The 26035-nt window shown below is 40.5% G+C and overlaps 1 protein-coding gene across 1 annotated transcript in view; it reads right to left on the bottom strand.

Moving 5' to 3' along the window:
• piezo2b (piezo-type mechanosensitive ion channel component 2b) overlaps positions 1–18783 on the bottom strand; it is a gene marked incomplete at its 5' end in the record, with an annotated part of 73384 nt that extends 54601 nt beyond the window's left edge. Inside the window, 5 exons of the mRNA XM_079284909.1 lie at positions 64–226; positions 3083–3125; positions 8626–8751; positions 13659–13754; positions 18720–18783. Coding sequence (XP_079141035.1) covers positions 64–226; positions 3083–3125; positions 8626–8751; positions 13659–13754; positions 18720–18783 — 492 coding nt within the window. The remainder of the gene's footprint in view (positions 1–63; positions 227–3082; positions 3126–8625; positions 8752–13658; positions 13755–18719) is intronic.
• Between the last annotated feature and the right edge of the window lie 7252 nt (positions 18784–26035).

The raw sequence follows: 26035 nt of genomic DNA on the forward strand, positions 1-26035 counted from the left end.
GGATGGATGTAAAAGTCAGACATTGTTTTCAGGACACTGCTTGTCACCACAAATGAAACCCACTTGTTCCTCGGCTTCGAAATCGGCGTTGTACTGGGCCATGTCCTCAGGCGGCCTCTTCTGGACCAGACTGCGACACAGCAGCCAGATGGCCAAGCCGGCCACGAACATGCCGATGTCGGGGATGAACACTCGGATGCCGTTCCCTGCATCTGCACCAATCACACTGGAGACAGGCAGAGGATACCACACTGACAGAAGGCAGACACTCAATGGTTCTCAATGTCTCCCGAAAACTGTGATTTGGAACATTATTGCAGGCTAGGATCGTCACCAAATGGTGGAAAACGGGGCAGATTACGACAAACTTTACTGTCCATGGACGATCACTTTTAATATAAAACCATTTACCGAAGACTGGGACTTGTAGTTGCTCATTTCCTTCACTTGGATAAGGCCCACAAATAACTGCTGGTGTGAGTTTGAGTCTGGCCTGGGATATTTGTCACATTTCTCCACCCTCTGTCTCTCCCAATCCTTTCATTTTATTAAAAAAAAAATCTTTAAAAAGCTTGCAGTAGTTGTCACTGGGCATTAATTCCCTACAATCTGTCTTCACATAGACTGGAACTGTTCTCAAACTCATGAGTATGGATACTATTGAAGAAATTTCATCTTTCAGAAAACACCATCTGTTCACATGGGAATCTGGATGCTTTTCCCATTACTCAGCTTCTCTTTTACAACATGAAGTTGTGTTGAATTCTTCAGCTTTTATATGGAGTACCACCCACTTTAATGAAATCAGGCTTGCCTGTTTTAAACGTGTGGCCGTTAAAAAGTGAGTGAAATTCCATTCAAACAAAAAGGCCATGAGAGAGTGTGGGTTTTATTTTTAACCGTGTGAAAACATGTTTACTCCCTTGAAAACTAAATTGCATCCTTCGTTCACAATACGCTCTTTTTTCCCCTCATTAAACTACTGAAAATAAAGTGAGAGGGTTTGAAGCTACTTTAGATTTTCCAGATTTAATGTGTTAATTAAGTTTTGTTGAAGCTCATACACATCTTACGTGACACCATTTGAATTATTCTCACACCAAACACTGTGTACAGACAATAATAATTTACAAACAAATAATATTTACTCCAGGTCTGGTCTACACAGTGTGTGTTTTTCATTAATTGACTGACATTGGTTGATGCCTTGTGGTTATATCGCTGTGAGCAAACAAAGCTTTTGTAACATTTGTTGTTTGATTAGTCTGCTCACCTCTCACTAAACACTGAAAGGTTTGTTCAAACAGGAAGCGAAACAGTGGCGGACAACTGTTGTCAAGACAGCTACAGAAACGGCAGGATTCAATCCACTAAGATGCGTTCACGCTGGCCGAGGATAAGATTTACGAGGTGTCATGATTGCATGTGCAATTAAAGCAAATGAAAACTGTCCTTGAAATGGCTAGCAGGTTTCAAAATCTTGAAAGCTCACCATCCAAAACAATTTCTATTTCAGTTTTACAACGATCCCACCTACATCCTGTGTTTGGCCACCAATGGGTTTTCTTAACATTTCATGCTGAACTCTGAGTTTAACTAAACTAATTAAACTGTTTCCAATAAACTAAACTAAACTGGTGATTCTGCGGTGCAGGCTGTGGAGAAAAATCCGACCAAATGTTGGGATCTAGTTATAAAGCAACTAGTCATTTCAAACAAAACCAATCTCATTCTGGCCCTGAGAGGATATTAAGCTTGTAAAAGTTAACAAGTTAAAAAAAACAGAGCGCGAATCAACATGATGGAAAACGCACACTTGGATAAATAGCTGGAGTTTAATCTAATCAAATCAGTTTCCAAGTGCTTTATTGTTGTGAAGCTTCGTGCATCCTCACGTGGATGAAAGAGATGGAAACTATCGGAGCCAGAAAAGGTTAAGCGAGCCAGCAACTTTGATGATTCCTACTTTTATCATGTGAGAATATTACAATAACATGAGCAGTACTAAGACCTGTCCTCACTGCCTCAGGCTCAGCAGAGGTTCATGAGGCGGCAGTGAAAAAACGACAAATACAGAGACCACTAAATATGTTCTAATCCATATAAATATTTGATATTTATAAAGGATTTAAAAAGGTCACGCTTGAGGAAACTGAAGGATCTGTCTGGGTGAAAAGACACACAACAGCTGTGAATTCTCTTTAGACTCGCATGGATCTGACATCAACTCTGCATTTTCCTCCACACGGGCCGTAAAAAGGGAGAAAGCATCCGCCTATGCAGCTGTAAATGTTGTATATACTGTATATGATCGCCAACACAAACAGGTAAATGCAGGCGGGATAAAATGTTTATGGCTCTACTTCCGCCACTTACAGTATACTATCCACCGAGGGCGGTTGAGTACTGGAAAAAGGATGTGGCTGAGTTTGGACATTCCCGTACTTAGGAAACCACATCTAACATGATCATGGGGGTGTGAGGAGACAGACACAGCGGCAGAAGCTTTGAAAAATAGGCCCGTCAACCGATCGTCAGACGTAACTGGGTTTAGCGTTCATCAAGAATCCACACAGGGACAGGTCAGGAGCATTTATAAACCTCGTCAGATTACGGGCCAGCGCGGCCAAATGCAAAAAGTGGTGTTTAATGTTATTGTGGGGTTGCTATATTTGGGACACTTTGCACAAATGATGCAACCTTCTACAGTGGAAGAGAACCACATGTCTGATCTTTGACAGTTGAGATAAATGTTTCAACATTAACGGCTTAGGCTGTTGATTCTGGATTTCACAAAAAAAATAAAATAAAAAAAGATGTGGTCATATTGCTGTCTCTCCCTTTCGTCAGCCAAAACTCCTATCAATTCCTTAAAAAGCATTGCCCAACTGTGAGAAAGATTCATGCGCAGTTGAACAAAATCCAAACTTTCTATATTTTATGATGCATGATCGTCAGAAAAATGTGATTTTTTTTAAACAGTTTTTCTTTTCAGGGCTTCATATTCCGGGTCGCAAGTGTTACTAACGCTACTTCACTGAATGCATTTGTTGTGAAAGTGTTTAATTCATTATTTTCTTACCTCTCAAAGCCAATTTGTCTTATGGATCTCTCCCACGTAGAACCTGGACAAAAACAGTGAGTTAGTGAATATAATAGTCTTTTAAAGTTTTAGATAATAGTCATTAAAAACATGGTCAAGCAGCTTTTATACAAAACTTTCAAACAAGCAAAAAATTGATGTATTTTAATTACTGAACCCATTATAGATACTGCTTTATTTTTCACTATTATTATAAATAAAGAATTGAGATCTAGTCTGTAAAAATTGTTTTTTTGCCTCTGACAAAACCATTAATAATGATAAAATAAAATGTATAATAGCCAGAATCATTTTTTTCATTTCAGTTGATATTTCATTTTCAGGTGAAGGAGGAAAATAATCTTTCTGTGCTCACGCAGAAAATAAAAACATTTCATGCGAGCTTTGTTTCCAAAGCGTGGACTGGCTGAAGTGTTCCTGAACGTCACTCCAGCGCTCAAAGGGAGACTTCCAGGTATTCAACCGGCACACTGAGAAGAACTGCCGGAGTTTGACAGGCCTTTGTTCTCCAGCCAGAGAAAACATAACATCGGCTTGTGACTCGAGGATCTCGACTCAATGACATATCGACATATCCGGCTGTTTTGAACAGTGTATCAGCTGACTAATTAGGTGCTGAACTGCTGCGGTGCTGAAGTTTCTGGTTGATGGAGCGCAGTGAGGAGAGCGAGGATGTTAAAACACACTTCAGTGACAGTAACTCAAAGCAGACTGCAGAGAAAGCGCTGAATCAGAATTACTTTATCTGCTCTCTCACCTGTGTGCAAACCACTTTCAGGAGGTTGTTAAGCTGAAAAACTGATTATTTTCTGCAACTGTTGTTCAACTAGAATATGAAATGTTCAATACCAAAGTAAAACGAAAAGAAAGAAAACTCAACCATTAATTCAGGATGATGAATATATCTTTAAGGATTCAGACTTTAACAAATATTTGTCATTTTAAGAAGGAAAAGTATTTTCAATAGAAGCGTAAAGGTGACTTTGGATTCAGGATGGATGACAATAGACACAGCTAAAAGCAGAAAACAACAAAAGATAGAAAATAAAAGGGTTTTCTCCTAAAGGACACACACACACACACACCTACACACACACACACACACCTTCACACACCCTAAGTATCCCGTAAAGGAATGAGTCACACTGTTCGGCACTTTGTCAGAAACAGGAAACTCTGAATTCCACTCAAGGTGACTAAAACGGTAATGGACTGTCGGTGCAAACCTTGGTGTTTCTTTATTACTCATCAGTGAATAAATATAGCTTCCCTAGCTCAGATGGTACGTGTTGTGTGGTTGGTGTAAAGGAGAAGAGTGTGGCAGTCAGTTGGTTCATGAAACTTAATGTTAATAAATTATGACTAACCCCTGACTTATCCTCTGACATCCAACACTCACAGCCGTCCTCCGGCTGAACTGTTAAGAAACTGTCCGCCTCCACACGTCTACTCCCATTTTGAAGTGCTCAGTGACCGAACTGTGACGCAACACAGTTCGGTCAACTGATGGGAGGTTAACGTATCAGTGTCAATACATGTAATGCCAGCCACTTGCATATTATCTCACTTTACGTTTTTTGGGCTTCTGTTCTATTAAACTAGCTACTTTACAGTTTGTGATATTTACAAGTCAAAGAACTTTAAGTGGACGTGATGCACAGGAAATATGTTCACTGATGTTGCTGTAATGCCCGCAAAGGTCTATAAAGATCACAGATAACTTAATGCCCCATTTAAAGCTTCAAATAAAAACTCTTGCGTTTAAAATGTCAGCCCAGTGACCACAGGCAAAACAGATTCTGTTTCAGTAACTCCAGAGTCCAAACATCTGCAACACCCAACTTCACCCAGCCCAAACTGAGCTCCCAGGTGAAAGAAGAGGAAACCAATGTCATACATGAGGAATGGCAGAGGTAAAGACAGGCCAGTCTGATCCATAGGAGGAGGAGAGGAATATTGTGTGATACAGCCTGAACGCAGCATGGAGCCTTCTGGTAAAGTGTGAGAGACTTTCTGCTCATCGAGGCGAGGCCGCTTTCCACCCCAGCTGAGCACCAAAAATACCTGTCCTCAGACTTTATGTGAATATCATACAACACCCTTTGTACTTGCTGGGCCGTTAACCTCTCAGCACAGCATGTCTTTTCACTCTGTCTTCTATCTCCGGGGCCTAATGCCTGTTGGCCTTTTCTGCAGAGACTGGCGCTGTGCAGCGTCAACATTTCAGCACGTCACGACTGTGATCAGGCAATCAGTATGCGGAGGGAGAATTCAGTAAACGTTTCACATTTGAGGAATGGTGGGCAGGACATGTGTGGATACGGAGGGTGGTCATGACTGTGGTGACTCAACATGGTGGGAACCGCATTCATAAACAGAGGAAAGACAGATGACTCCAAAGGAAGCCGGCCCCAGCTCATCTGGTGACCAGTCACTGACCTGATCGAACAGCTGGAGGTGTTGGCCTTTTTGGAAATTCAAACTCAACTCAAGTTTACTGCTCTAATGGTGTATTTGGCTACTGTGAATAGGGGAAATTATATAAAGATATCTGGAGGGAGGATAACCGCCTCACCGCAAAGGAGGACTCCTTGTTTATACTTGGCTGCCAAAAGGAAAAGGGTGTTAAGGGGTGAGACGCCAGATATAGAAATCTGAGATAAGGCATTTACTCAGAATGTAGGCGGCGCATCAAGGAGACAAAGAGTAATGTCTGACTTCCTGTTGCATATGTAGCCCAGAAACACAAAGGAATAGGATGACACTGACTTCAGGAGGTAGAAATCCAACAACAAGTCTACAAATCCTCACAGTGGGGATGTCAGCTAATTTTATTTTACAAATCAATACCAACATTTTGTACTGTTTTCAACTTCTTTTTCCTAAGTGTCTCTTTAGCTCCATGTGAAGTTTTTCATCACGAGTGTGTGACGTTGTGTTACTTCTCCACCTGGTGCCTCATTAATTGTCAAATGACAGCCAGGATCCACCAGCTGCTCATGTTGCTGAGCCCGGTGCTCATATACGGGGACTTTGCTGTTAAATGTTGCAGATAATTACTCAAGATGGTATTCATTCAAGTGCCAATGGAGCTTCATGATATATAGTCTGAAACGAAACCCTGAATTACAGATAACTATAGGCAGGTAAGGCAGAGTCTTTAGTCATAGAAATAAGGTTTGTTAGTGCTATGGTATTTATGGCTATTTATTTGGAGTGACAGTCTAGATAGATTTTATCTTAAAATTTAATAAATATGGAAGCAATCCTTTCAACTATGCGTTGAGTGATCTCGTCTTTTGCTAGATTCAGTGTCATGTTTCACTTGGTAGAACTCAGATACAAGCATCATCATCATCTTCCTATTATATTTATGAGCATGTAGCTGATTTGCGTGCCTCCCTTTGTGTGTGACAACCAGATGAGCAAACAGTATTTTGACCGCACTGAAAATATTGCTTTTGAGAGGCTATAACGCCAACAATTATGGATTGAAGCAGAATATTTCATGAGATAAAAACATTTTGTGAATTTTGGAAATCATTATATCCATCTTTAAAAACAAATAAATAAAGGCTTCGAACTATTCGCTACAGCCCCTCTAAAACCAAGCAGGTCTGACAATGACTGAGAGTAAGAGTCATCTATAATCTGTTCAGGTATCGGTTAACGTGGATTGGCTCTTGGTCGTAAAGAGCAAATCTAAATTAGCATTCCTTTGACGCCCGAACAGAGCCAACTGTTCAATCTCGCCTTCATTCGTCAGGGCATAATGGTCGTTACCAAATTAAAATGACGTCAACACATGCTTCTCTTCAAAACTGCCATTGACAAAATGAACACTCGTGTTATCATGTTGAAGGTTCCTGATCTGTGCATTAATATGCGTCAACCAACCAAACAATTCATTGGCTGTTATGAAATTAAAGCTTTTCAAAGAACAAATTATGTTGCAAAGATTCATCCAAATATGTTCATTTGTTTCACAATTTCCAATCCTGTTAATGCAAGTAAGTGTTGTGTCAATCAATAGACAGACTTAAATAGATAAATACTGCAGATGGATAGAAATGATGGTCTCATCACACCACGGTTTGAGCTGCCAACAACTGCCTCCCTTTAGTAATAAAGAGTTCCTAGAGTGAATATTTAGTCTACCCTCTCTGAACGGTTCTGCGTGTTTCTGCCTGAGGGCGATAAGGTCCGTTCTGCCCTCTGAGCAAAGTTGGCTGGACTTGGACGGTGGAAAGCGGATTACCTCCATTAGAAAGAACACGTCATTAGAACACACGGTCAGGGTCTGTCCCGTCTAGACACATTCAAATTGTACAGTTTGATACAGCTTCATGAGAAGCCCAAGGCCAACTACTAACACCTTCCCAACACTGAGTCAGTCGTGTACAGCGTTTGCTTTACTGGCAGCAATAATCTCTTCTTTTTTTTTCATACGTCGCCATATGGCAAGAAGGAAGCTAATTACATTGAGGAATGTGTTACAATCATAAATCTTCATGATGTGACAAAATGCAATGAGAGTGAGGATATTTGTAGAAATTGAGACTCGTTATTAGTGAGCATATTTTACTTTCTGCTGCAAATGGAGCATGACTTCCCTGGAAACCTTCCCTGGACACATTCTCTGGTGATATACAACTCTGTGACACTGCATCAACAGGTCAGGTCGGCGTTTAAGCACAAAACGGTCAGTGTGATGGATAGGACACACGTGTGCACACAGTCTGTCATGAACATGTGGCCCAATAAGTAGAGATCTCACAATTTTGGTCTGACATGAGATCTCAGAGTGAGTGATTTGTGTTAGAACCACCTGAAAATGTCCATACTCAACTATCCAACCCTGTCTCCGACAAATTAACACACGCACATGAAATGTGTTGTCACATGGATTATGTTTCGTTTTGACATAATAAGGAAATAAATATGTTCATACTAAACAGTTATTTTGATTTGTGTTTCCAAAAATATCCACGAATGGCAACTAAAGCATGGTCAGCATTTTACGGTTATGTTTAAGCTTCATGTAAACTTCTGCATTGAGGAGTTAGGGCTACATCGTAGCTGGTCTCCACCTCCGAAAGAAATGTTACCACACTCTGGGACTAAGGTGGCTACAGAGATACCACACGGGAATAGAGAGAACTGTGGCGGATCAGTTTGGGCTGCCGGTGTTTTCTCTGATGCCGGTAGAGGTTGTAAACTGTGAAGGCAACATGAAGCAAGTTGGGAAAAAAAGGTCAGCTGTCTTCTTTTTTATTCGTAGAAAACATCTCGTGGAAGACATTTCCACAGCAAAGCTTCTGCTCACCGCTATTGTTGCTTTCTTTCACAGTGAATGAGTTTTTCAAAAGGTTTGCACACAGCAAAAACTGAAGTCAATCAAATCCATTCCGCCCCTTCTTCGTGGATTCTTGACCCTGCAAGTTGCTTTGATTTCCACATACACAACAAACATCACTACCTTCAGAGCCGTGACCATAGAGGCTGCAGTGTGCTGTACTCACAGTTGAAGCCAGGTGTGATGGTCTTCACGGCCAGGAGGCTGTTGATGGTAATCTGATAGATGATGTGGAGCAGCAGGAAGAACATACTGGTGAAGCAGAGGGACTGCAGCAGACGCCCTGTGTGGCCTGGAGAAGGAGAGCGGCTACAGTGAGTTCACCACCAGCACCAACACCACTCGGTTTAAGGAGTTCCACATGTTGTTTCTGCCGTTCATGCACTGAGACCCAGAACAGGTCTCTTTAATGCTTCTGTTCTTTCAAGGGACAGAAACTTGACACAAGAGGAAAAATGTTAATACTTTTTGAGTTGTGCAGCATTCAGAAGTGCCTGGTACTTCTGAGACAACAACAATCAATGTGCATGTGATCAGCTGGGAAGTCCGGCGCTGTTTTGAATGAATTAGTAAAAAAAAAAAAAGAAGTTGACGGTGACTGGCAGCGCAACCAAGAGGGATTTTCTGTGGGTCATAATACATACCCTGGTTAAGAGCTGGCAACACTACGACACAGCAACGCTTATTTCTGCTAAAAAGTCAAATAAACATTCTGGTGGACCACAAGACCTTTAACTTTCTCGAATTCATCGTAGAAGGAGCCAAACCAGCTTTGATACCCGATTTGATTCTTTGGTTTCTTGGCTTTGGTGTTCTTTGGTTGTTTTTCTTTAATTTAGGTAAAGAACACAGCTGTCAGTGGACATTACTGTTCCTGGGAGGGACGGATGAAAGCAGTCTGCCACAGCTGTCCAACACATGGCTCTTTTATAGTGCACCTACAGGTATTTGGGATAATTCCAGGAGTTTTTATGGTGATAATTCTTTACAGTAGGATTTCTCAGACCCCTTCTTGTTTGTGAAAATGAAAATGATCACCCATAGGGAGGAACAAGCTTGATTGGACGCTTCTTCTTTGATGAGGTAATGATAGTCATGGCCCTCACTGCATCCATTATCAGCCTTTAAATTGCTCCACATATCTGCAACGGTTTTGTCCACTGGTTCTTCCCAGGGCAACATCTTCATCTCATTACATTTACTGCATCCTTGCAGGGAACATGTAATAGTTATTCTGTAGTGTATTGCACAACATCCTGGCGAAGGTGACGCACTACTGCTGAGCCTCAGGCCACCGAGAGGCTAACCTTATCATATGTGTGTAGCAGCAGACCGTGGCAGGCAAATTAAATGTCAAGGTGAAAAGAAATTGTGCTAATTTCCCGTTGTAACTCCCTGTGCTTTCACAAAGAAGGAAAAGAACGCTTGTAAATACAGAGGCATGAGGACTGTTGGCGAACTTCCTCATCCAAATTGTTCCAGAAGGCTGTGGAAAACGCAACGGCTTTGGTTCTGTCCCCATGTTTTTTTCCTACTTGTAATACAGCATTTTTTGTTGTGTGACGGCCATCTCTCTTGGTTGCCTGACGGTCATCTTAAATTTGTATTTCGCCTTGCTTCATTCTTTAGTCTCAAAGCGCCATCCCAAAAGTATGTATTTGTGTTATTAAGGATTATTATTATTAAGGATTAAGCTAACCAGCAGTATATAAAATAATTACAATTAGCTTCACCTTTACCAGCTGCAACATTGGTGATGCGTACACATAAATACATCAATAATTATAATCCAGTGATGATCTCCAATGGTCTGTTCTGCATAATTAGTCATTTTACTTTAAGTATATTTCGATGCCGATGCTTTTGAATGCAGGACTTTTACTTGTCACACAGTGTTTCAACACTGTGATATTGCGTTTACTTAAGTAAATCTGAGTACTTCCTCCACCACTGCCTTCCTGACAACACAAAAGTATGATAAATGACGGATAACAAAAAAAAAAGGCCAAACTAGGATAAGTGTTAACACCAGACATCCTCTTTTAGAAGTCTACTAGCTAAAACATAAACCTGATAAATCATCCATAACATCAAATATTTATACAAATTCATGCAACAGTACTAAAAGACTCCCCAAAGGGAAATTGTCATGTCGGTGCCCATTCACCAAAAGGCGTATAGCACCGACTGTAAAGGCTCTTAAAATGTCTGCTGCCCATATCAGAGCAACAGTTTAGATTTTGTTCACCTCCACTGAGAATTGAATGCCTTCAAGGGGATGTGGAGCCAAATAGTGCAATTACGACATTAGAGAGTAAATCCCAAACAACAACAAGTTGCATAAGGTATTGTTTGTCTGCTCTCGTGCAGCGATATATCCTCGGGCACACCGCACTGCTGTGGCTTCTTCAAGCAAATTACACTTGATGAATTATTCATGTCAAACATTTGGTTTACATTAACTTTCCAGATTTAACTGCCGCATGTCCTCCAACAGACAAAATGAAACAGACCATCAAAACAAAGCACTATTTATGCATGTAATCAATTATCTACTCTTGTCCTTACTTCCCCTCTTTTTCTCTTGGAGTGAGCACCATTTGATGTTTGTTGTTCCTTCTGTGCGTTGTACACTGTACCTGAATACCATGTGCACCAAGAAATAACTGTCTGAAAACGCATGTTGTTATGTTGTTGAAAACTAAATGAAAAGTGAGTCTTAAAACATTCAAAACTGTAGAGTGTGCGTCTCTTCTGCACAGTGAGATGTGTATTTTTATAAGTTTGCACTGTCAGTGTGTATTCTGGATGGTTTTCATACAATTTGAATTGCCAGGAGGGAGGAGATAACTGTCATGTTGTCAGTCTACAGTTTCTGATTATCTCCTCAGGATTATAATCACCACAGTGTAGTAATTACATTAAAACATTTACATTTAATAATTAAATGTTGGCAATGCTGTCACAATCGTCCTCAACCACAACCAGCTGTTATTTCAAATTCTATAAACTGGAGTGGCTCCCAAACTAAATCCCTTTTTCCTTCAACAATCAGAAAAAAATAAATTACTTAAAATGAATAAAGTTTATTATGCACTAATACCATGTGCGCCTGTGGCAACTTAAAAGTGTAATATTTGCTTCTTTTGTGCTTTGCTTCTATATATGATCATTCTACAGTAAGCAGTGTGTAAACACAACCTTTTTTTATCAACAAACTTCAGGAAATAACTGTGTCCCAAAAGAAGTAAAGAAAACCCCCGGAGATCGGCCTGTACACGGACTACCTGCTGTTGAGAGACAAACGTGAGTCTTTTATTTCCCTTTTTCAAAATGTAACACCTTGAGATTACATGATATAATATTATAACACAAACTGGCTATTTGAAAACAGGAGAAATAAACCATGAAACAAAAGCAACAAACATCACCAGTGGCCGTTTTAAAGAGTGATAAAACATTTTTCTTAAATTGTTGAGAACGTTTGTAACGTGTGCGAAGTCAAGTAAGGCAAATGAACTCAAACACGTCATGCTGCAACGTGTTTGCTGCTGAACACAAAAGGAAAACTTTCATCGTTCTCAAATTAAATATATTGTCGTGCTGCAGAGATGTCGTCGTGTAAACATCATATTCTACAAACATCTTTGCAAAAATCACACCATAATAATGATACGAATATCATCATTCCCTCTAATATGAGAAATCATATGGCAATTACCTGTTTTTTCAAAATCGTTCAGCCCTAATCAGCCCAAAATTTCGGCTACAGAAAGGACAATGTTCACCAAAGACAGGTACTTTGTCCTCATCCAGGGAAAACGTATCTATATTTTATTATGGCAATATCTATTGCGGGAAGAAAAAAAATCAGTCAGTTCGTTACAATATCGTGCAGCTGTAGTCTTAAGACAATGAAATCTACCCAAGGACTAAAACCTCACGGTGGAATTGCCTTCCAATGGGAGAAAGAGTGGAATATCTACTGTAAACTACATCTGAATTAACTTTTATGTGAAATTTAACATATAAAACTGTATTATGGAGGCTGTAAAACATCTTAAAAAAGGTCTGCTTCAAGTTTGATTTGTCACGTCTTGTTGAAGTGTCTGTCATGTATTTGTCTCAATTAGGAGTTGACCCACAGTTGAAGTCAGCAGCCATCAGATACATGAACGCTGAACTTTACTAGAAGACTTCTCTCTTTAACTATTGATGAGAGTGTAAGTGGTCCACTTTCTCTGCTCCCTCCTTACTCCTTTACTTCCTGATTGTTATTTCAGCTGGAGACGAGCAGAGACGACTCTCGGACTGGATGTTGTTTCCTCCACCAATATGGGTTTATGTATTATTAAACACTGCATGTGGTCTCTTACAGATAACCCATATGACGTGCAGTGCTTTGCAGTGAGGGGAGCGCATGAAGGCGCGGCTGAAGTTGGCGACCGCAAAGCCACGTTCACCACCCGTAAGGAGAAGAGTCACGTCAGTCAGCCCCAGAGGTTCACTGTGATGTATATTTATTTTCTTGAACTCTGAAACCAAAATACCAAAGAGCCCAAATACCAACATTCACATCGGCTGAATTAACAAATAACATTTGTCAAATGCACGCAGATCGTGGTATTACGAAAGGAAACCCATCTCAGGAATCAGTGGAGCCTTAGGAGCAACTTTTATATCCTAATTAAAGTGGTTAGACATGATCAAAAACAGCCCTCATCTCTTTTTTTCTCTCTGAATGGCGTTTTACAGGCTCTTTCGGGTTTCTTTTCTCGACAGCACAGCATGTGTGTTCAGGTTTTATCACCTATATGGACAGTCTCTCAGAAAATATACCAAACTTAAGCCTAAAATGTTCATTTTCATCAAGCGGAGGTGAGATCTGGTTCCTGATGGATCACGTCTTTCACGTCATCTCAGATCTGGCTGGCCGTGGATCATTTATATTATCACAGATGGACTCATGCCCGTATAAACCGACATTACCTTTCATGGGCTGAACTATGTGCCAAATCCATCCTCATCTCAAGGAAATTCAAGTCCCCTGGAGAAGAAGGGCTGGTTTACATTACAGGGAACAATATTGCGGCTCCAACTGGAGGCGTTTGGGAAACAGTTAAGATTCTCCAGGCGATGGGCCGAGCCAAAGCCATCGAACGTGTGAAGGATCAAAGAGAGTGACAGCGTAGATCTTACCTTGCATTGTTGTGCTTGTGGGCTCTGCGAAGAGTGGGATGAGCAGGAGGTAGATGAGGTAGACGAAGGACAGGGTATTGTACCTGAACAGGCAAGCTGCAGAAACACAAGACACAAATAGAGATTGAACAGCAAATCCACCTCTTGATCACAATAAGCAACAATCAATTTAAAGACCACCGATTCAACGGCGTCTTAATTGCTTTGTGTGCATCACATAACGTTTCGCAGTAAATAAAGTGCAGAAGCTGCCAATGGCGACGAGCTACTTGATCAGGAGTCGTCACTGAGGTCAGCCGAACACCGATTTGAGAGAAACACGTGGTGAAACTCGTTAAAATGTTCCTGTTGTAGAAAAGCTGCTTTTTTTATGACACAACTATCCAAAAAAAAATCTCTCAAAGTTTTGCAGCCAAGTTGCGTCACGCACCAGATGTCCTTAAAATACACGATGGACCGCTGAGCTTTGAAAACAGGAAAGCAAGTTTTGGTTGGCAAAACATCAAATGAAACACCGCCACATGGATCGTGAAGAGTTTGAAATGTCATGACAAGTCTGTGTTTGGTTTTTGTCTTTTTGATCGAGGCCTCAAATGAGATTCAAGAACCACTATAACTTTATATTTTTTGCATTTCCCATATTTCCTTAATTTATTCAGTTTAGTTTCCGATCACTTCATGTATTCCAGTGATAAATGTTGAGGATATGTGGCAATCAGTCAAATGAAAGACGATGAAAATGATTGTTAGTTGCAACCCATGCTTGAATGCAATGCACTGTTTCAGCATTTAGGATGTGTCACTACACTTGACACACTAAATCATGTAACTCCACACACTCACCCTTTACCACACCCACACCCACACATATACACACACCCACACATATACACACCCCTCGAAACGCATAGCAAATGGTTTTCCTTTAGTATGCACCAAATATGTGATTAGCCCCTTCCCGTCTAACATTTCCTTTGAACATGTTCAGGCCAGGAGGCAGCGAGGGAACCGAGTGAAGTACACAGTGAAGCACAAAATGTGGACACACAGTCGGACCTCCTACATTTTTCTTAGCGGTTATATCAACAAGCACAAGGTTTACAACCAGGTCGGCTGAATGAGTTACAGTCTCAGAGATCTCGTCTAGGTAGCTACTGGGCTTGAACTACTGAAAAATGGCATTTCATTGCTGAAAATGGTGCTTTTATTTATCTTTGCGCACTCAATGGACCTCTTCATTGACATTTGACTTGGCTCTGACTTTTCCCTTGGTGGAGCTCGACAGTGAACGCCCTGGTTTTCTCTGTGCTCAGATACGGACCAATGAAAACGAACAAAAGTTATTAAATGTTGTGTGTGTGTGTGTGTGGGGGGGGGTCATCTTTGAGAAAACCACCAACATGTGGCGATAATGTGATTAGGTTTCAAGTATGCACGAATACTCGATATGCCAGACAGTCCACCCACCAACACAACAACACAAAAAGGCACTTTATCATTGGTCATCATTTTTGTTCCCTTTTCAAACATTTGGTGACATATATTTTACGACTAAGCCTCTAGGATGAATGACTCATAATCTTTCATTTTTGGCCTAACACGCAGCACAACTTCTAGCCACACCCACTTTTACCTTCATTTAATGTTGCATTAAATAAACTCTAAACACGGCCACGTTGGTAGTCCGGAGGCTGCCGCCCACATTATTCATCGGCTCAAATCTAAAGGAGAAATGTTGTATCCATAGATAATCTATCTGTAACTATGACTCTACTCCCACTGTTGCCTGCAGACACTTGACCGCAGTCTTCCTGACCATTTGCCTTCGCTGTATGACTCACCATTTCAGGATTTTTACGCAGGGAATGACAATAAACTGCCGTTGTTTTCACACGACTGCAAAATCTCCCCATTCACGTCTGAACCAGGCTTTTGTTTCTCCCAGTAAAAGCTATTATTACTGCCACACAAAGGCTAAAAACAAGAGAAGCAAGTCAGTCTTAACTGTGAAATAAGGGCCAGCTGACTTAAGAGTTTGAGCCCAAAGACATAAATGTCATGACAGAAGATAAAGCTGCGCGGTGCCTGGCCGGACCGAGGACTGGGCGATAACAGAGGAATTTAAACCCCTCTGAAGAGCACAATGAAGAGCATACCACATCAAGTCTAGAGCACTACTGTGCAGAACTTTACGGTTTTCATCAGAAAATTGAAACTAAATTCTGAGTTTAACAAACATGTCTTCTTGGAGAAGCTAATTATATTCAGGGCTGCAACGGACATCTATTTACGGTATTGATATTCACATTTGATGAGTTGGAAACTGTGTATGTTTGGCCTTTTTGCTTGAAAATGTGTTTTCCATCTCTTGAATAATCAATAAAACATGTCCTAAATGCAGCTTTGAGTTGAATTTAATTCAAGTTTAAAGATAAATTGTCTGACTTGTTCGCTAGCTAACAATCACTGGCTTGCTGGTTTTGTTGTTGTTTTTTTACCTCCGACACCATTCACCATGTTGGTTTACTGACTGAACTAACTAAGGAATGATACAGTTATGATTCAAATTAGATTTGTTTTTGCTTGTTTGAGTCTGTAGAGAGGAATTGTTTTTGTCACAACCACTTCTCCTCTGGAGCATCATGATGGAGCCAACTGCCTGAAGATTTTGTGACCCAACAACACGACATCCACACGCACATTTATTTTTTAAGTCGTGATTAAAACGTCATGATTCCAGTGATGCTCCCAGCATCTGCACGTCACTTCCCAACTCAGTTTGCTCCAGCTTTCAGTGCTTTACCCTAGCTGCAGCCGGCCCGACTCAGCACATCTGACCCGCAGCTCCGTCTGTACATTCACAGCACTAGTTTGATATCAGATCAGATCACTTGGGAAAGCGCAAGCACATAATCATGTTCACACTCCAAACACGTAAACGCCGGCCTGTTTGATCAGCTAAACTGTAGCTGTGTGCAAATGTGTGTGTGTGTGTGTGTTCGGTGGTGGTAGAGGAGACTGTGTACACACGGGCCCAGCAGTTCTGTGCTTTTCAATAGAGGTGCTGTCAGATGGCCAACAGGAAACACAGACTATGTTATGTCAGCAGATAAGTCTTTCACTCGGACATGAGAAAGCGACGTTGTGCATATACATGTATTACACTATATAGAGCATATACAGTAAGGGTAATGCAGATGTTTGGAGTCAGATAACATCTGTTCTGCTGCAGTGTGTTCTGGGAGGCCCAAAAATACTTTACATTGAAGCCAGAAATCTGAACATATGGATCAAAGCAAGAGGCAGAAAAGAAATGAAACCTAAACTTTTCTTCCAGCCACAATGTTACAAATGATACAGGAAAAAACAATAGCTGATGGGTTGACGGTTATTGATTTACAGCAGATCCATTCAGTTTAAATTAAGATGGGATCTCTGACTGTCAAACAAAACAATGAAGGAAAGTAAGCTGCTGATCAGGTGATGCTGATGGCAGAAATAACTTCTCTCATCCCCTAACGCAGTCGGTTCCTGTACACCTTCCCTTCTTTCCACTCTACTTTTCCTTCATCCTGTCAGTTGCAGTGCAAAGCTGCAGTGAATGACAAGTGCTCATTTGCACTTTGAAAAAACATAAAATATTGAAAGGTATGTTTACGATAAAAGGGAAAGGCAATTCTTTCCTCCCTCCCAACCGCATTATTAATTCATACTGTTAAAACGACTTTCCACGAATTAATGGAGACAATGCGTGGCCTCACAATTGCTTTTGGAAATAAAGGAGCCGTCGGGCTGTCAAGTGATGCATTATGGTGGTACTGAGTGGGTCTTATCTATAGTAAGCATGCTGTTAGCTTTAAAAGTACCACAGCCCCATAAGTCTCACACAGACACCACACTGGGACCTCAGTGGTAGTTAGACGCAAATCATTTTTCACTCGCGGCCTACCACAGAATTACAGCTTAAAACACAAAGTAAACTGCATTTAATAGAGTCTGCGAGGTGTGATCAGGCCTCAAACTCTGAATCAGCGTTTAAGTGTGTCTTCAGAGAAACTAGTAATATGGAAGACTTTTTCAGCCTGTATAAAGCTGCTAAAAGTCCCCCTTCAATCCAAATAAAGCTACCACGTTTGACAGTGAGTCATCTTCTAAATCTGCATAGCGAACGAGTGAATCAAACAAAACATTCACTAGCACAGCAACAATAACTTCATCTGTGGCGAGCGCCTTTCTTAACAAAGTTACAGATGCTGTAAACAATCCAAAAACCCCAACGGCACCACTGACTAAAACTCAGAGGAATGTGAAGCGACACAAGACATGTAGCTTTAACACTGCCAATGCAATCTAAATGTTAATTAACAGCATCAACACAACAGGCGTGAACGTCCAGTCAGCAGCTAAACAATCAATAACAATACTGATGATGGATTAATTGGCAAAAAGCGAAACAGAAACCACACTTGAAATGACAGAAATGTACATAACACAGTTAAACTGCAATTTTAACAGTTTGAGCCACATAGGCAACCCAACAGTTTCTTCTTTCACTCTGAGTAGAATAAACTATTCCAGTAAATAGATTTTTCAAACTTTGAAAATAGAAAAACATCCACTTGATATGTCTGGTTTTTTTTATTTATATATCACAGCCATGTGTGACTCTCTGCAGTCTATTGCTTTTGTTTGCTTAGTTTTAGTAAACACACGTACCTCAGCAGTGGTGATCAATAAACTGCGACCTCCAGCATCATGAGGTCAATCATCATAAAAAAATATATCAATCTTTTTTTATTTTTGCTGTCAGGATTTTGCACACTCCAGGTTTGTACTGGTGTACCTCCGATTTTCATGAGTGTAAAGAAAAGTGGGAATTTCTAAATAATAAGCTACAGCCATCAAGTTACATTTAATGATGATGAAGTGATCCATAAGATAATATCAGATAAAGTAGCATACATTTATCAATCCCCCCCAACCCCACCTGGCGCACACACAGCACTGTGGGCCAATTAAGATGCGTAAAAAGTGTGGATTCATTTTTTTTTTGTAACTCACCAGCTGCAAGACACATTGGCAGCAGCAACCTGAAGACCAGCCCGCACACCACCTCAGAGGCCATGGCTCCGGGCAGCCCGTGTGGAATCCGGATAAAAGTAGCCGGGGATTGTCTCTCTAAGGTCTCTCTCGCATCCCCAACTCCTGCGCTCTGTCAAACCCCAGCTGACATCAAACTGATGCGCTCCGCCAAACGGCCACATCAGCTCTCCCCGAGGACACCTGGACTCCGGTGGTTATTCCACAGTGAAGAATTGCGCATTTAGCCAGCTTCTCCACAGCAGACATGTCACTGGTAAGTAATGTCACCATGGTGGTTTAGTTGCTCAGATGCATCGGAGTCATGTTGAGCCTCAGGTGCGCCAAACAGATGCGCTGACACAGCGCGTGGAAACGCCGGAGAAATGAGCCAACAAGTCCTCAAGTCCAATTAACCTCCTTTCTTTTCTTTTTTTTAACTACAAACCCACATTAATGAGGAACATTTACAACATAAGAAAGTCTAATAACACTTGTTAACTGTGAAGCGTGACAGAAACACTCACAATACTCGGGTAGTTCACCCTTCCTTTCCCTGTCCCCTTGGTGAAATTTGACTTCTGACTTCTGGTGTGTGTATTGTATTCTCCAACAGGAGGCTACAGGACGAGCCTGTGATTGACACCTGACTCGACCAATCACAAGTCTTCTTCTGGTAAACGGTCCAGCCCCTTGTGATAATTGGAAGCAAGAGGTGGGACGCGGAGGTGGACGCAAATACCACAAGTATTAAAAGATAACATGTGCCAAATACACAGCTTTTGTTTGATAATCAATACAATATGATCTGGTGTTTTTGTATTCAATCTGTATGTCTGTGGACATTAAATCAGTACGATCATCCAAGGAAGGTTTTATAAATGTCATGAGATCATAGCATCTCTTCGGGTCCTCTGTCCAGCGGTTCATTCGTGAGAAACAGCGACGCCTACTGGTTTGAAACCAGTCTGCACAAAGCAGCCATTTAAATCTAATCCCTGTTACCGCAAAACAGGCCTTTCAGTTTCTGCTTGCAGGCAGGAAAGATATTTTACCAAAGATGTTTTCAGTTCTTGAAATAATTAAGAGCATTGCAGCAAAAACATCTTCTCTGATTACATTTAATCCAGTTGTATGCTGAGTAAACAGACATGTATCGTGACTCAAACCTCCAACCCCAAAAGGCCTCGGATCTGTTTGTGACTTTCCAAGTGCGGCCCATCAAAATATTGTGGACATGTAAGTTGATTTGCATCATTGTGGTGTAGTCAGTGGGATATCGTGCAGAGGTTTAATCCCTGTGACAGCTGCTGAAATGTCCTTGAGCAAGAAAGAAACTGAGTTGCTCTTCTGCGACATGGCTCCCGCTCTGCCTCTGAGTCTGACCTCCGAACTTTATAGAACAATATTGATCAAAATATGACTTTAATATGTTGACCATCACAATATAGAGGCATTGCTTTTTATGTATCCTCTGTTAAAATCAACTCGCTTATTATTATCCATTACTTAAATATGTCTGTTCTTTTCCAAGAATGTTCTGTTTGTGCATTAGGGAGGTGATTAGCCTAGCTTAGCATAAAGACCGAACGCAAGGGGAATCAGTTAGCTTGGCTCCCTCCAAAGTTAATAAATATGCCTACAAACACACCCAAAGCTGAACTGTCTAAACTGATTGGTTGCATGCATGGTGCAGGATGAATCCGAATGACGTTGGTGATGCTCTGATGTTTTTGTGGCGCCACATAGTGGTCAAATGTTTTACTTATTCTGTGAAATGTCTCCACATTCACTTGAAATATTGGTACAAACTTTTGCACAGAAGTTCATGGCCCCCAAATGATGAATCTGTATTACTCTGCTGGCCCTTTGGCCTGTCTTGAGTCTGCTTATTTTATTTTTTGAAGTCCGTGGTGAAATGCCATCCATCGAGGAAGATGCCTGAGGCGGCTCCACTGTACTGTTTTAAATGAAGTTATAACTTATGCTGAATTTAAATGTTTTCCTCATTTCTAAACTCAATTTTTATTAAAGCTTCATGTAAGCATAACGTCACAGATATGTTTCTGCTTATTTTGTCTATTGGGACACACATTCATTTTCCTACTTACAAAATGATCTGATTTAAGGCAGAAAACATTCATGTTTTTGTCCTGATTGTTGTAAAGAGTATAAAAGGAGCAGTACTAAATTTAAACTGAAAATAATGAAGCAAAGGGAATACAGAAATGTTGATATGACTGAAACTGGGTTTCCCCTTATTTCGCAGATATCAAAAACACGTAAAACTCCGCTTAAAGTTAATCATTATAACAGACGCTGCATTCAAGAACACACCAAAGAGCGCTGACCTCATGTTTGCTTGTTGTGTAACTGGAGCATGAACATATTATTAAAGCCAATCCATTGTGCATGATTTGATGTGTTTAATGACAATATCGATAGATTGATCCGTGCCGGTTCCTCTGAAGTGCATTAGGCAGGAGGAAAGCAAGGCATGATGGGAGTCGTCAGGGCCGAGCCAAATGAGCCTCCTCTACCTTCGAAGAAACAGGGCACTTAAAGCAGCAAAGGCCCTGCTTGGGATGAGATGAATCACCGTTTGGCCGAATCACCGAAATGGATTTAGTTCATGAAAATAAGAAAAATAAACAGCTAAATGCTGCTGAGGGAAAGGCTGACTTTGGGAGACCGTCAACATGCTAGCTGCCAACCTCTCTGCCCCGAAGACTCACTTTCCCCTGGAAATCCAGACCGCCTGGATACTCTCGCGTGGGAGCAGTCAGAGAGTCGCTCATGAGGCCCTGAACTGCAGCCAGCCATGATCAATACCCACCCTCAGAACATGGCAGCCCTTGATTTGTTTCTGCTGTTTGAAGTCGGAACCTGCTGATCTAATCCCTCAGATGGATGTGAATCTTAAGTCACATTTGTCTTTGATCCATTATTCATCCGATTCTTTCTGAGGGGGAGTCATTGATAAATCGGCCACCAGTTTTACACAGTGAAGGTTTAGTGAACATGCAGGCCAATTGTTCCTGGCTGACCTTCCTCACGTCAGAATTATCATAACGGTATCAGGAATTATTTGCATTGCTTTATATTGGATCCTTTTGAGGCCTTCACGGGCATTGTGTTGAAAAGTGCATGTCATTTTTGGGGCAGTTTTGGGGAAACTAAGGGGTTTGACACCCTGAGTTTTAAGGAGATCATTTTAATGCTGCAGCAAACAGTTTAGACAATCATGGGCCTCCATCTTTGTGGCAACAGTTTAGGGAAGTCCCTTTCCTGTTTCAACATGACAAATAACCAGTACACAAAGCCAGTCCGCATGGTTTTCACAGCTTGGTGCCAAAGAAGTTGACTGGCCTGCACAGAGCTCCAACCTCAACCCCATCTAACACTTTTGGGATGAACCAGAACGACCCAGAACCAGACGTTATCACTCAACAGCAGCGTTGGACCTTGAGTTGCTCAATGGGAGCAAATCCCTGTAGCTGGGATCCAGAATCTGTTGGAAAGCCTGAAACCAGAAGATGATGTTCACAATCACATGGGTTCAATGTCTGGATGTCTACATACTTTTGGATGAATAGTATACATGTTTGGGTGAGTGTTTATCAAGTAGATTATCCTTTATAAAAGACAATGTTAATGAAATGACAGCAGCACTTTTACAAACACGATTCTCTAAAGTTTAGAAAAAAACATTTAAACTTCACATTTGACAAAACAATCTCAACTGAAGGTCAATTTATTAGCTTTCAGCTCCATCACACCGTCCTCAACAGCAGACTTTCATTATTATCTTCTATTTTTTTTTTTTTAAGGGTCCTTGCTGTCGAGTCTGTCACAGAAACCCTGCCAGCCTAAGATGTTCATGAATGCTGAATTTCTTATAAGTTCCCACACTGATCCCACACTGTCAGTCTGCAGCAGCTTCTGCCGAGAAGAAAACAGAAGTGCAAATGAGATTAACGTCCAGATTGCTTCAATATTGATCCGCCAGTGAAATCCAAACTCTGTGTGTGTATTCAATATTTACATGGATGCACTTTCCATGCACTCTAAAGGTGCGTCTGCTTAAGTGGGCTTTTTAGTGTCTTTCTGTGGTGGCTGTGGGCAGATCGCCTCTTTTGGAATTTAGAAATACCGTTTATTGTTTGTACTGCAAACATGCGAATTGACATCCTGTTGGTTTTAATCAGCGATCTTTGCAAGCTTAAAAAAAACATGTCAACTATACTGCACTTTTTAATGAAAAGTCAGAGGGATTCCAGGGGGGGATGTTTGTAATCCATCCAATAGTTGTTCAGACATTTCACTCAAAATCACAACCTCATGGTGGCGTTGGAGGAAAAGTCCGGAATCACTGAAGTCAGTGTGATTCCCCCTCTGAAGCATGCATGTTTTTACATTTAACAGCTATTCATCCAGTATTTGTTGAGATATTTTAGTCCGGACAGACGGACATGGCCAGCCGAAGAGCCAGGCTGCTCGTTTAAAAACTCACTTGAGATTCATTCCAATCACAAAGAGCAGTCTCCGCCTCGAATACAGACGTGACACGTGACGTTTAGAGTATTTACCTGCCATGACTTTCATGTCTGTCTGGATGTAAGAAACCAGCATTAGAAGCTGGTTCATATTGTGAATTGATGAAGGATAATGGCATTCATTAGCTGATGATTGAACGTCTGTTTAGTGGTGTCATCAAGGCTTCTATCGCCTCAGCATTAGCAGACAGGAAGATGCTCATGTTAATGCACATATCCAGGATGTCAGCCCTCATCATGAAGATACGTTGGAAGCTCTTGTATTACCGCTGGGTTGTTTGAAACATTACATCCGGAAAGAGTGGCGGCACCTTATGCTGTGAGGCCGTGAAATATCGAGGACTGTTTGTGCGATTACCTAAGAGGTCAAAGGTCATAGGGACTTCATTCCTCTGGTCCAGGTATCTGTTGTTTCACGACACAATGGACTCCTTAGGAGTAGGCGGCGTCAAACAAGCAGCAAAGGACTTGATGAGGAGGAAAATAAAGTATATAAGATTCAGTTCTAGTAAATAGTTATAATCTTCAGCCCAGAGTTATTGCTATTTACTTTATGATCTTAACTTGTCATAGCAGCCAGGGTTAGGTTTGTTTGGTTACGCTTTCAGGAGCTTTAAATGCAGACTAATAAATTATTTGAGGTTAGCGACTCCTTCTGGGAACGCTCAACCTCCCTGTCCTTGCTGTCACATTTATCATAATCTTCCGATGTTCAGAGTCATTTCTCAGTGTTTGCTCTGTGATGAAGTGCTGTTTATGTTTACCTACTTTACCTCAGCCTCTCTCAACGACTTGTACTGCAACCAGTGATTTCCTACATTTCTCAGAAGTTATCGAATAAGTTATCGAATAAGCTTTGGAATAAATGTATTTGAGTGCATGAACAATATTTTTCTTTCCTTCTATGATCAATTTTTAAGTGTCTCAATACAATTCTTCATTGTAAATCATAGAAACATCATTTAACAACAAAACTGGCCAAGAAATGTACCGAAAGTGTAAAATGTATTCAGAAACATGTACATTATTTCTAAAAGCGTGACGCTGACAAAGATTTGAATGATCTGTAAAACAATATCGGCACTTTTAGTTTTGCACATCACAGTCTGAAGATGGATCACACAACAACTAACTGGTGATTTATCTTGCGTTTCTGCTGAGGGTTCATTAGGTGCATGCCTAATGCACATCTAATCTGATTCAAGTTGAATCATTAAAAGCACAAACAATACTGCTTCCTCTTCACAAAAACGGACCGTGATTGAAGTTGCGCCTCATCCTGTGATATACTAACCTTGTTAAGAGCTTCAAAATATCCGTAAAAACCCAACCAATTAGCAGGCCCTGCATTAGGTTTAATGTGATTGTAACTGAGTGTTATTTAAAAGTTTCCTGCTGATCGTGCAAAACCTGCACTGCTCCAACACCTGTTTTTATTCTGACGACGTTCATTTATTGATCAGTGTGGTGAAAAGCACAAAGGAGTCAGCAGATACAAGCTAACTTATTTATCTTTAAGGAAAAAATTTGAATCCAGAACAACGCTCTTAATTTTAAAGTTCTCTTAATAAACTGACTTCTTGAGCACATTGTGGAGGACAATTGACGTTGTCACCCTTTTAGTTTTATTTATTTTACACTTTAGTTAGAGACCTGTGGCTAACAGGTCTTTATGGTTTGTGCAGACTTCTTTGGTCTACTGATATTCCCATGATCCGTCAATGTTGGAAAGTAACCAAGTACATGTTCTCAAACATACTGTACTGAAATACAATTTTGAGATACCTTAAATTAAATGTTTCCACCTTTTACTTTTCTTTCTCTACTACATTTGACAGCTTTAGTCACTGGTTACTTTGCAGAGTCAAATTATGAATGACAATGTAACCATCAAATCATTTATGGTGTATTATTATGAGACCATATTGTTGAAAAAAAATTAGTATTAATTTGGTAAAAAGAGGTTAAATTAAATAATTAAGATAGTTGTTAAGATGGAGTGGTTTTGCTCTTCCAGTCATAAACTGAACCCTCAGATAATAAAATATTCTCAGATAGAAATATTTTAGGTTTAATGATCTAAATTACATTTAAATCAGAACTACTATAAACGGTGCTTCACAATCTTCCCTGGGGTTTTTCAAACTCTCAGCTGAACAGTGCATAAATGTTTGGAGACAAATGGTACAAACGTCGTACGACAGATTGAATTGATAGACATCATGATATGAGTCACTGATTCTACCTGGTCACATGTAATCCTTTAATTTAGTTGTAGTTAATTGTATTCTTGATCCTATTCATTCCTTTCACTTTGTTCATTTATTTTCTGTTTAGTATGTAGTTGGTCAAATAAATATTTCATTTATAAAGAACTTGATCATTCGATTTGTCTGTATATGAAATAATAGCACACACACACACACACACACACACACACACACACACAACTGACTTTACAATAGTAATCAATATGACCACAAGTTGCTGATTGCAGCAGCAGTAAAGTGAGAGAGTTGGAAGAGTTAATATTTAATCCCATTGTAATAAAAGTTTGGAGATATATTACAGTTACTCATACATCATTATTTAACTACTAACGTTAGTTCTAATACTGCATTGTAAATTTGACTCAAGTACTTTTAACAGCAGAACTACTTCAAACATCAAATGTAAAAGTTGTCATTAGGCAAGCAGAATGGCCACTGGCTGGCTAATTACATTTCAAGTCTGCTATCTGCT

The sequence above is a fragment of the Melanostigma gelatinosum genome (assembly GCF_949748355.1).
Source record: "Melanostigma gelatinosum genome assembly, chromosome: 15".
Classification (NCBI taxonomy): domain Eukaryota; kingdom Metazoa; phylum Chordata; class Actinopteri; order Perciformes; family Zoarcidae; genus Melanostigma; species Melanostigma gelatinosum.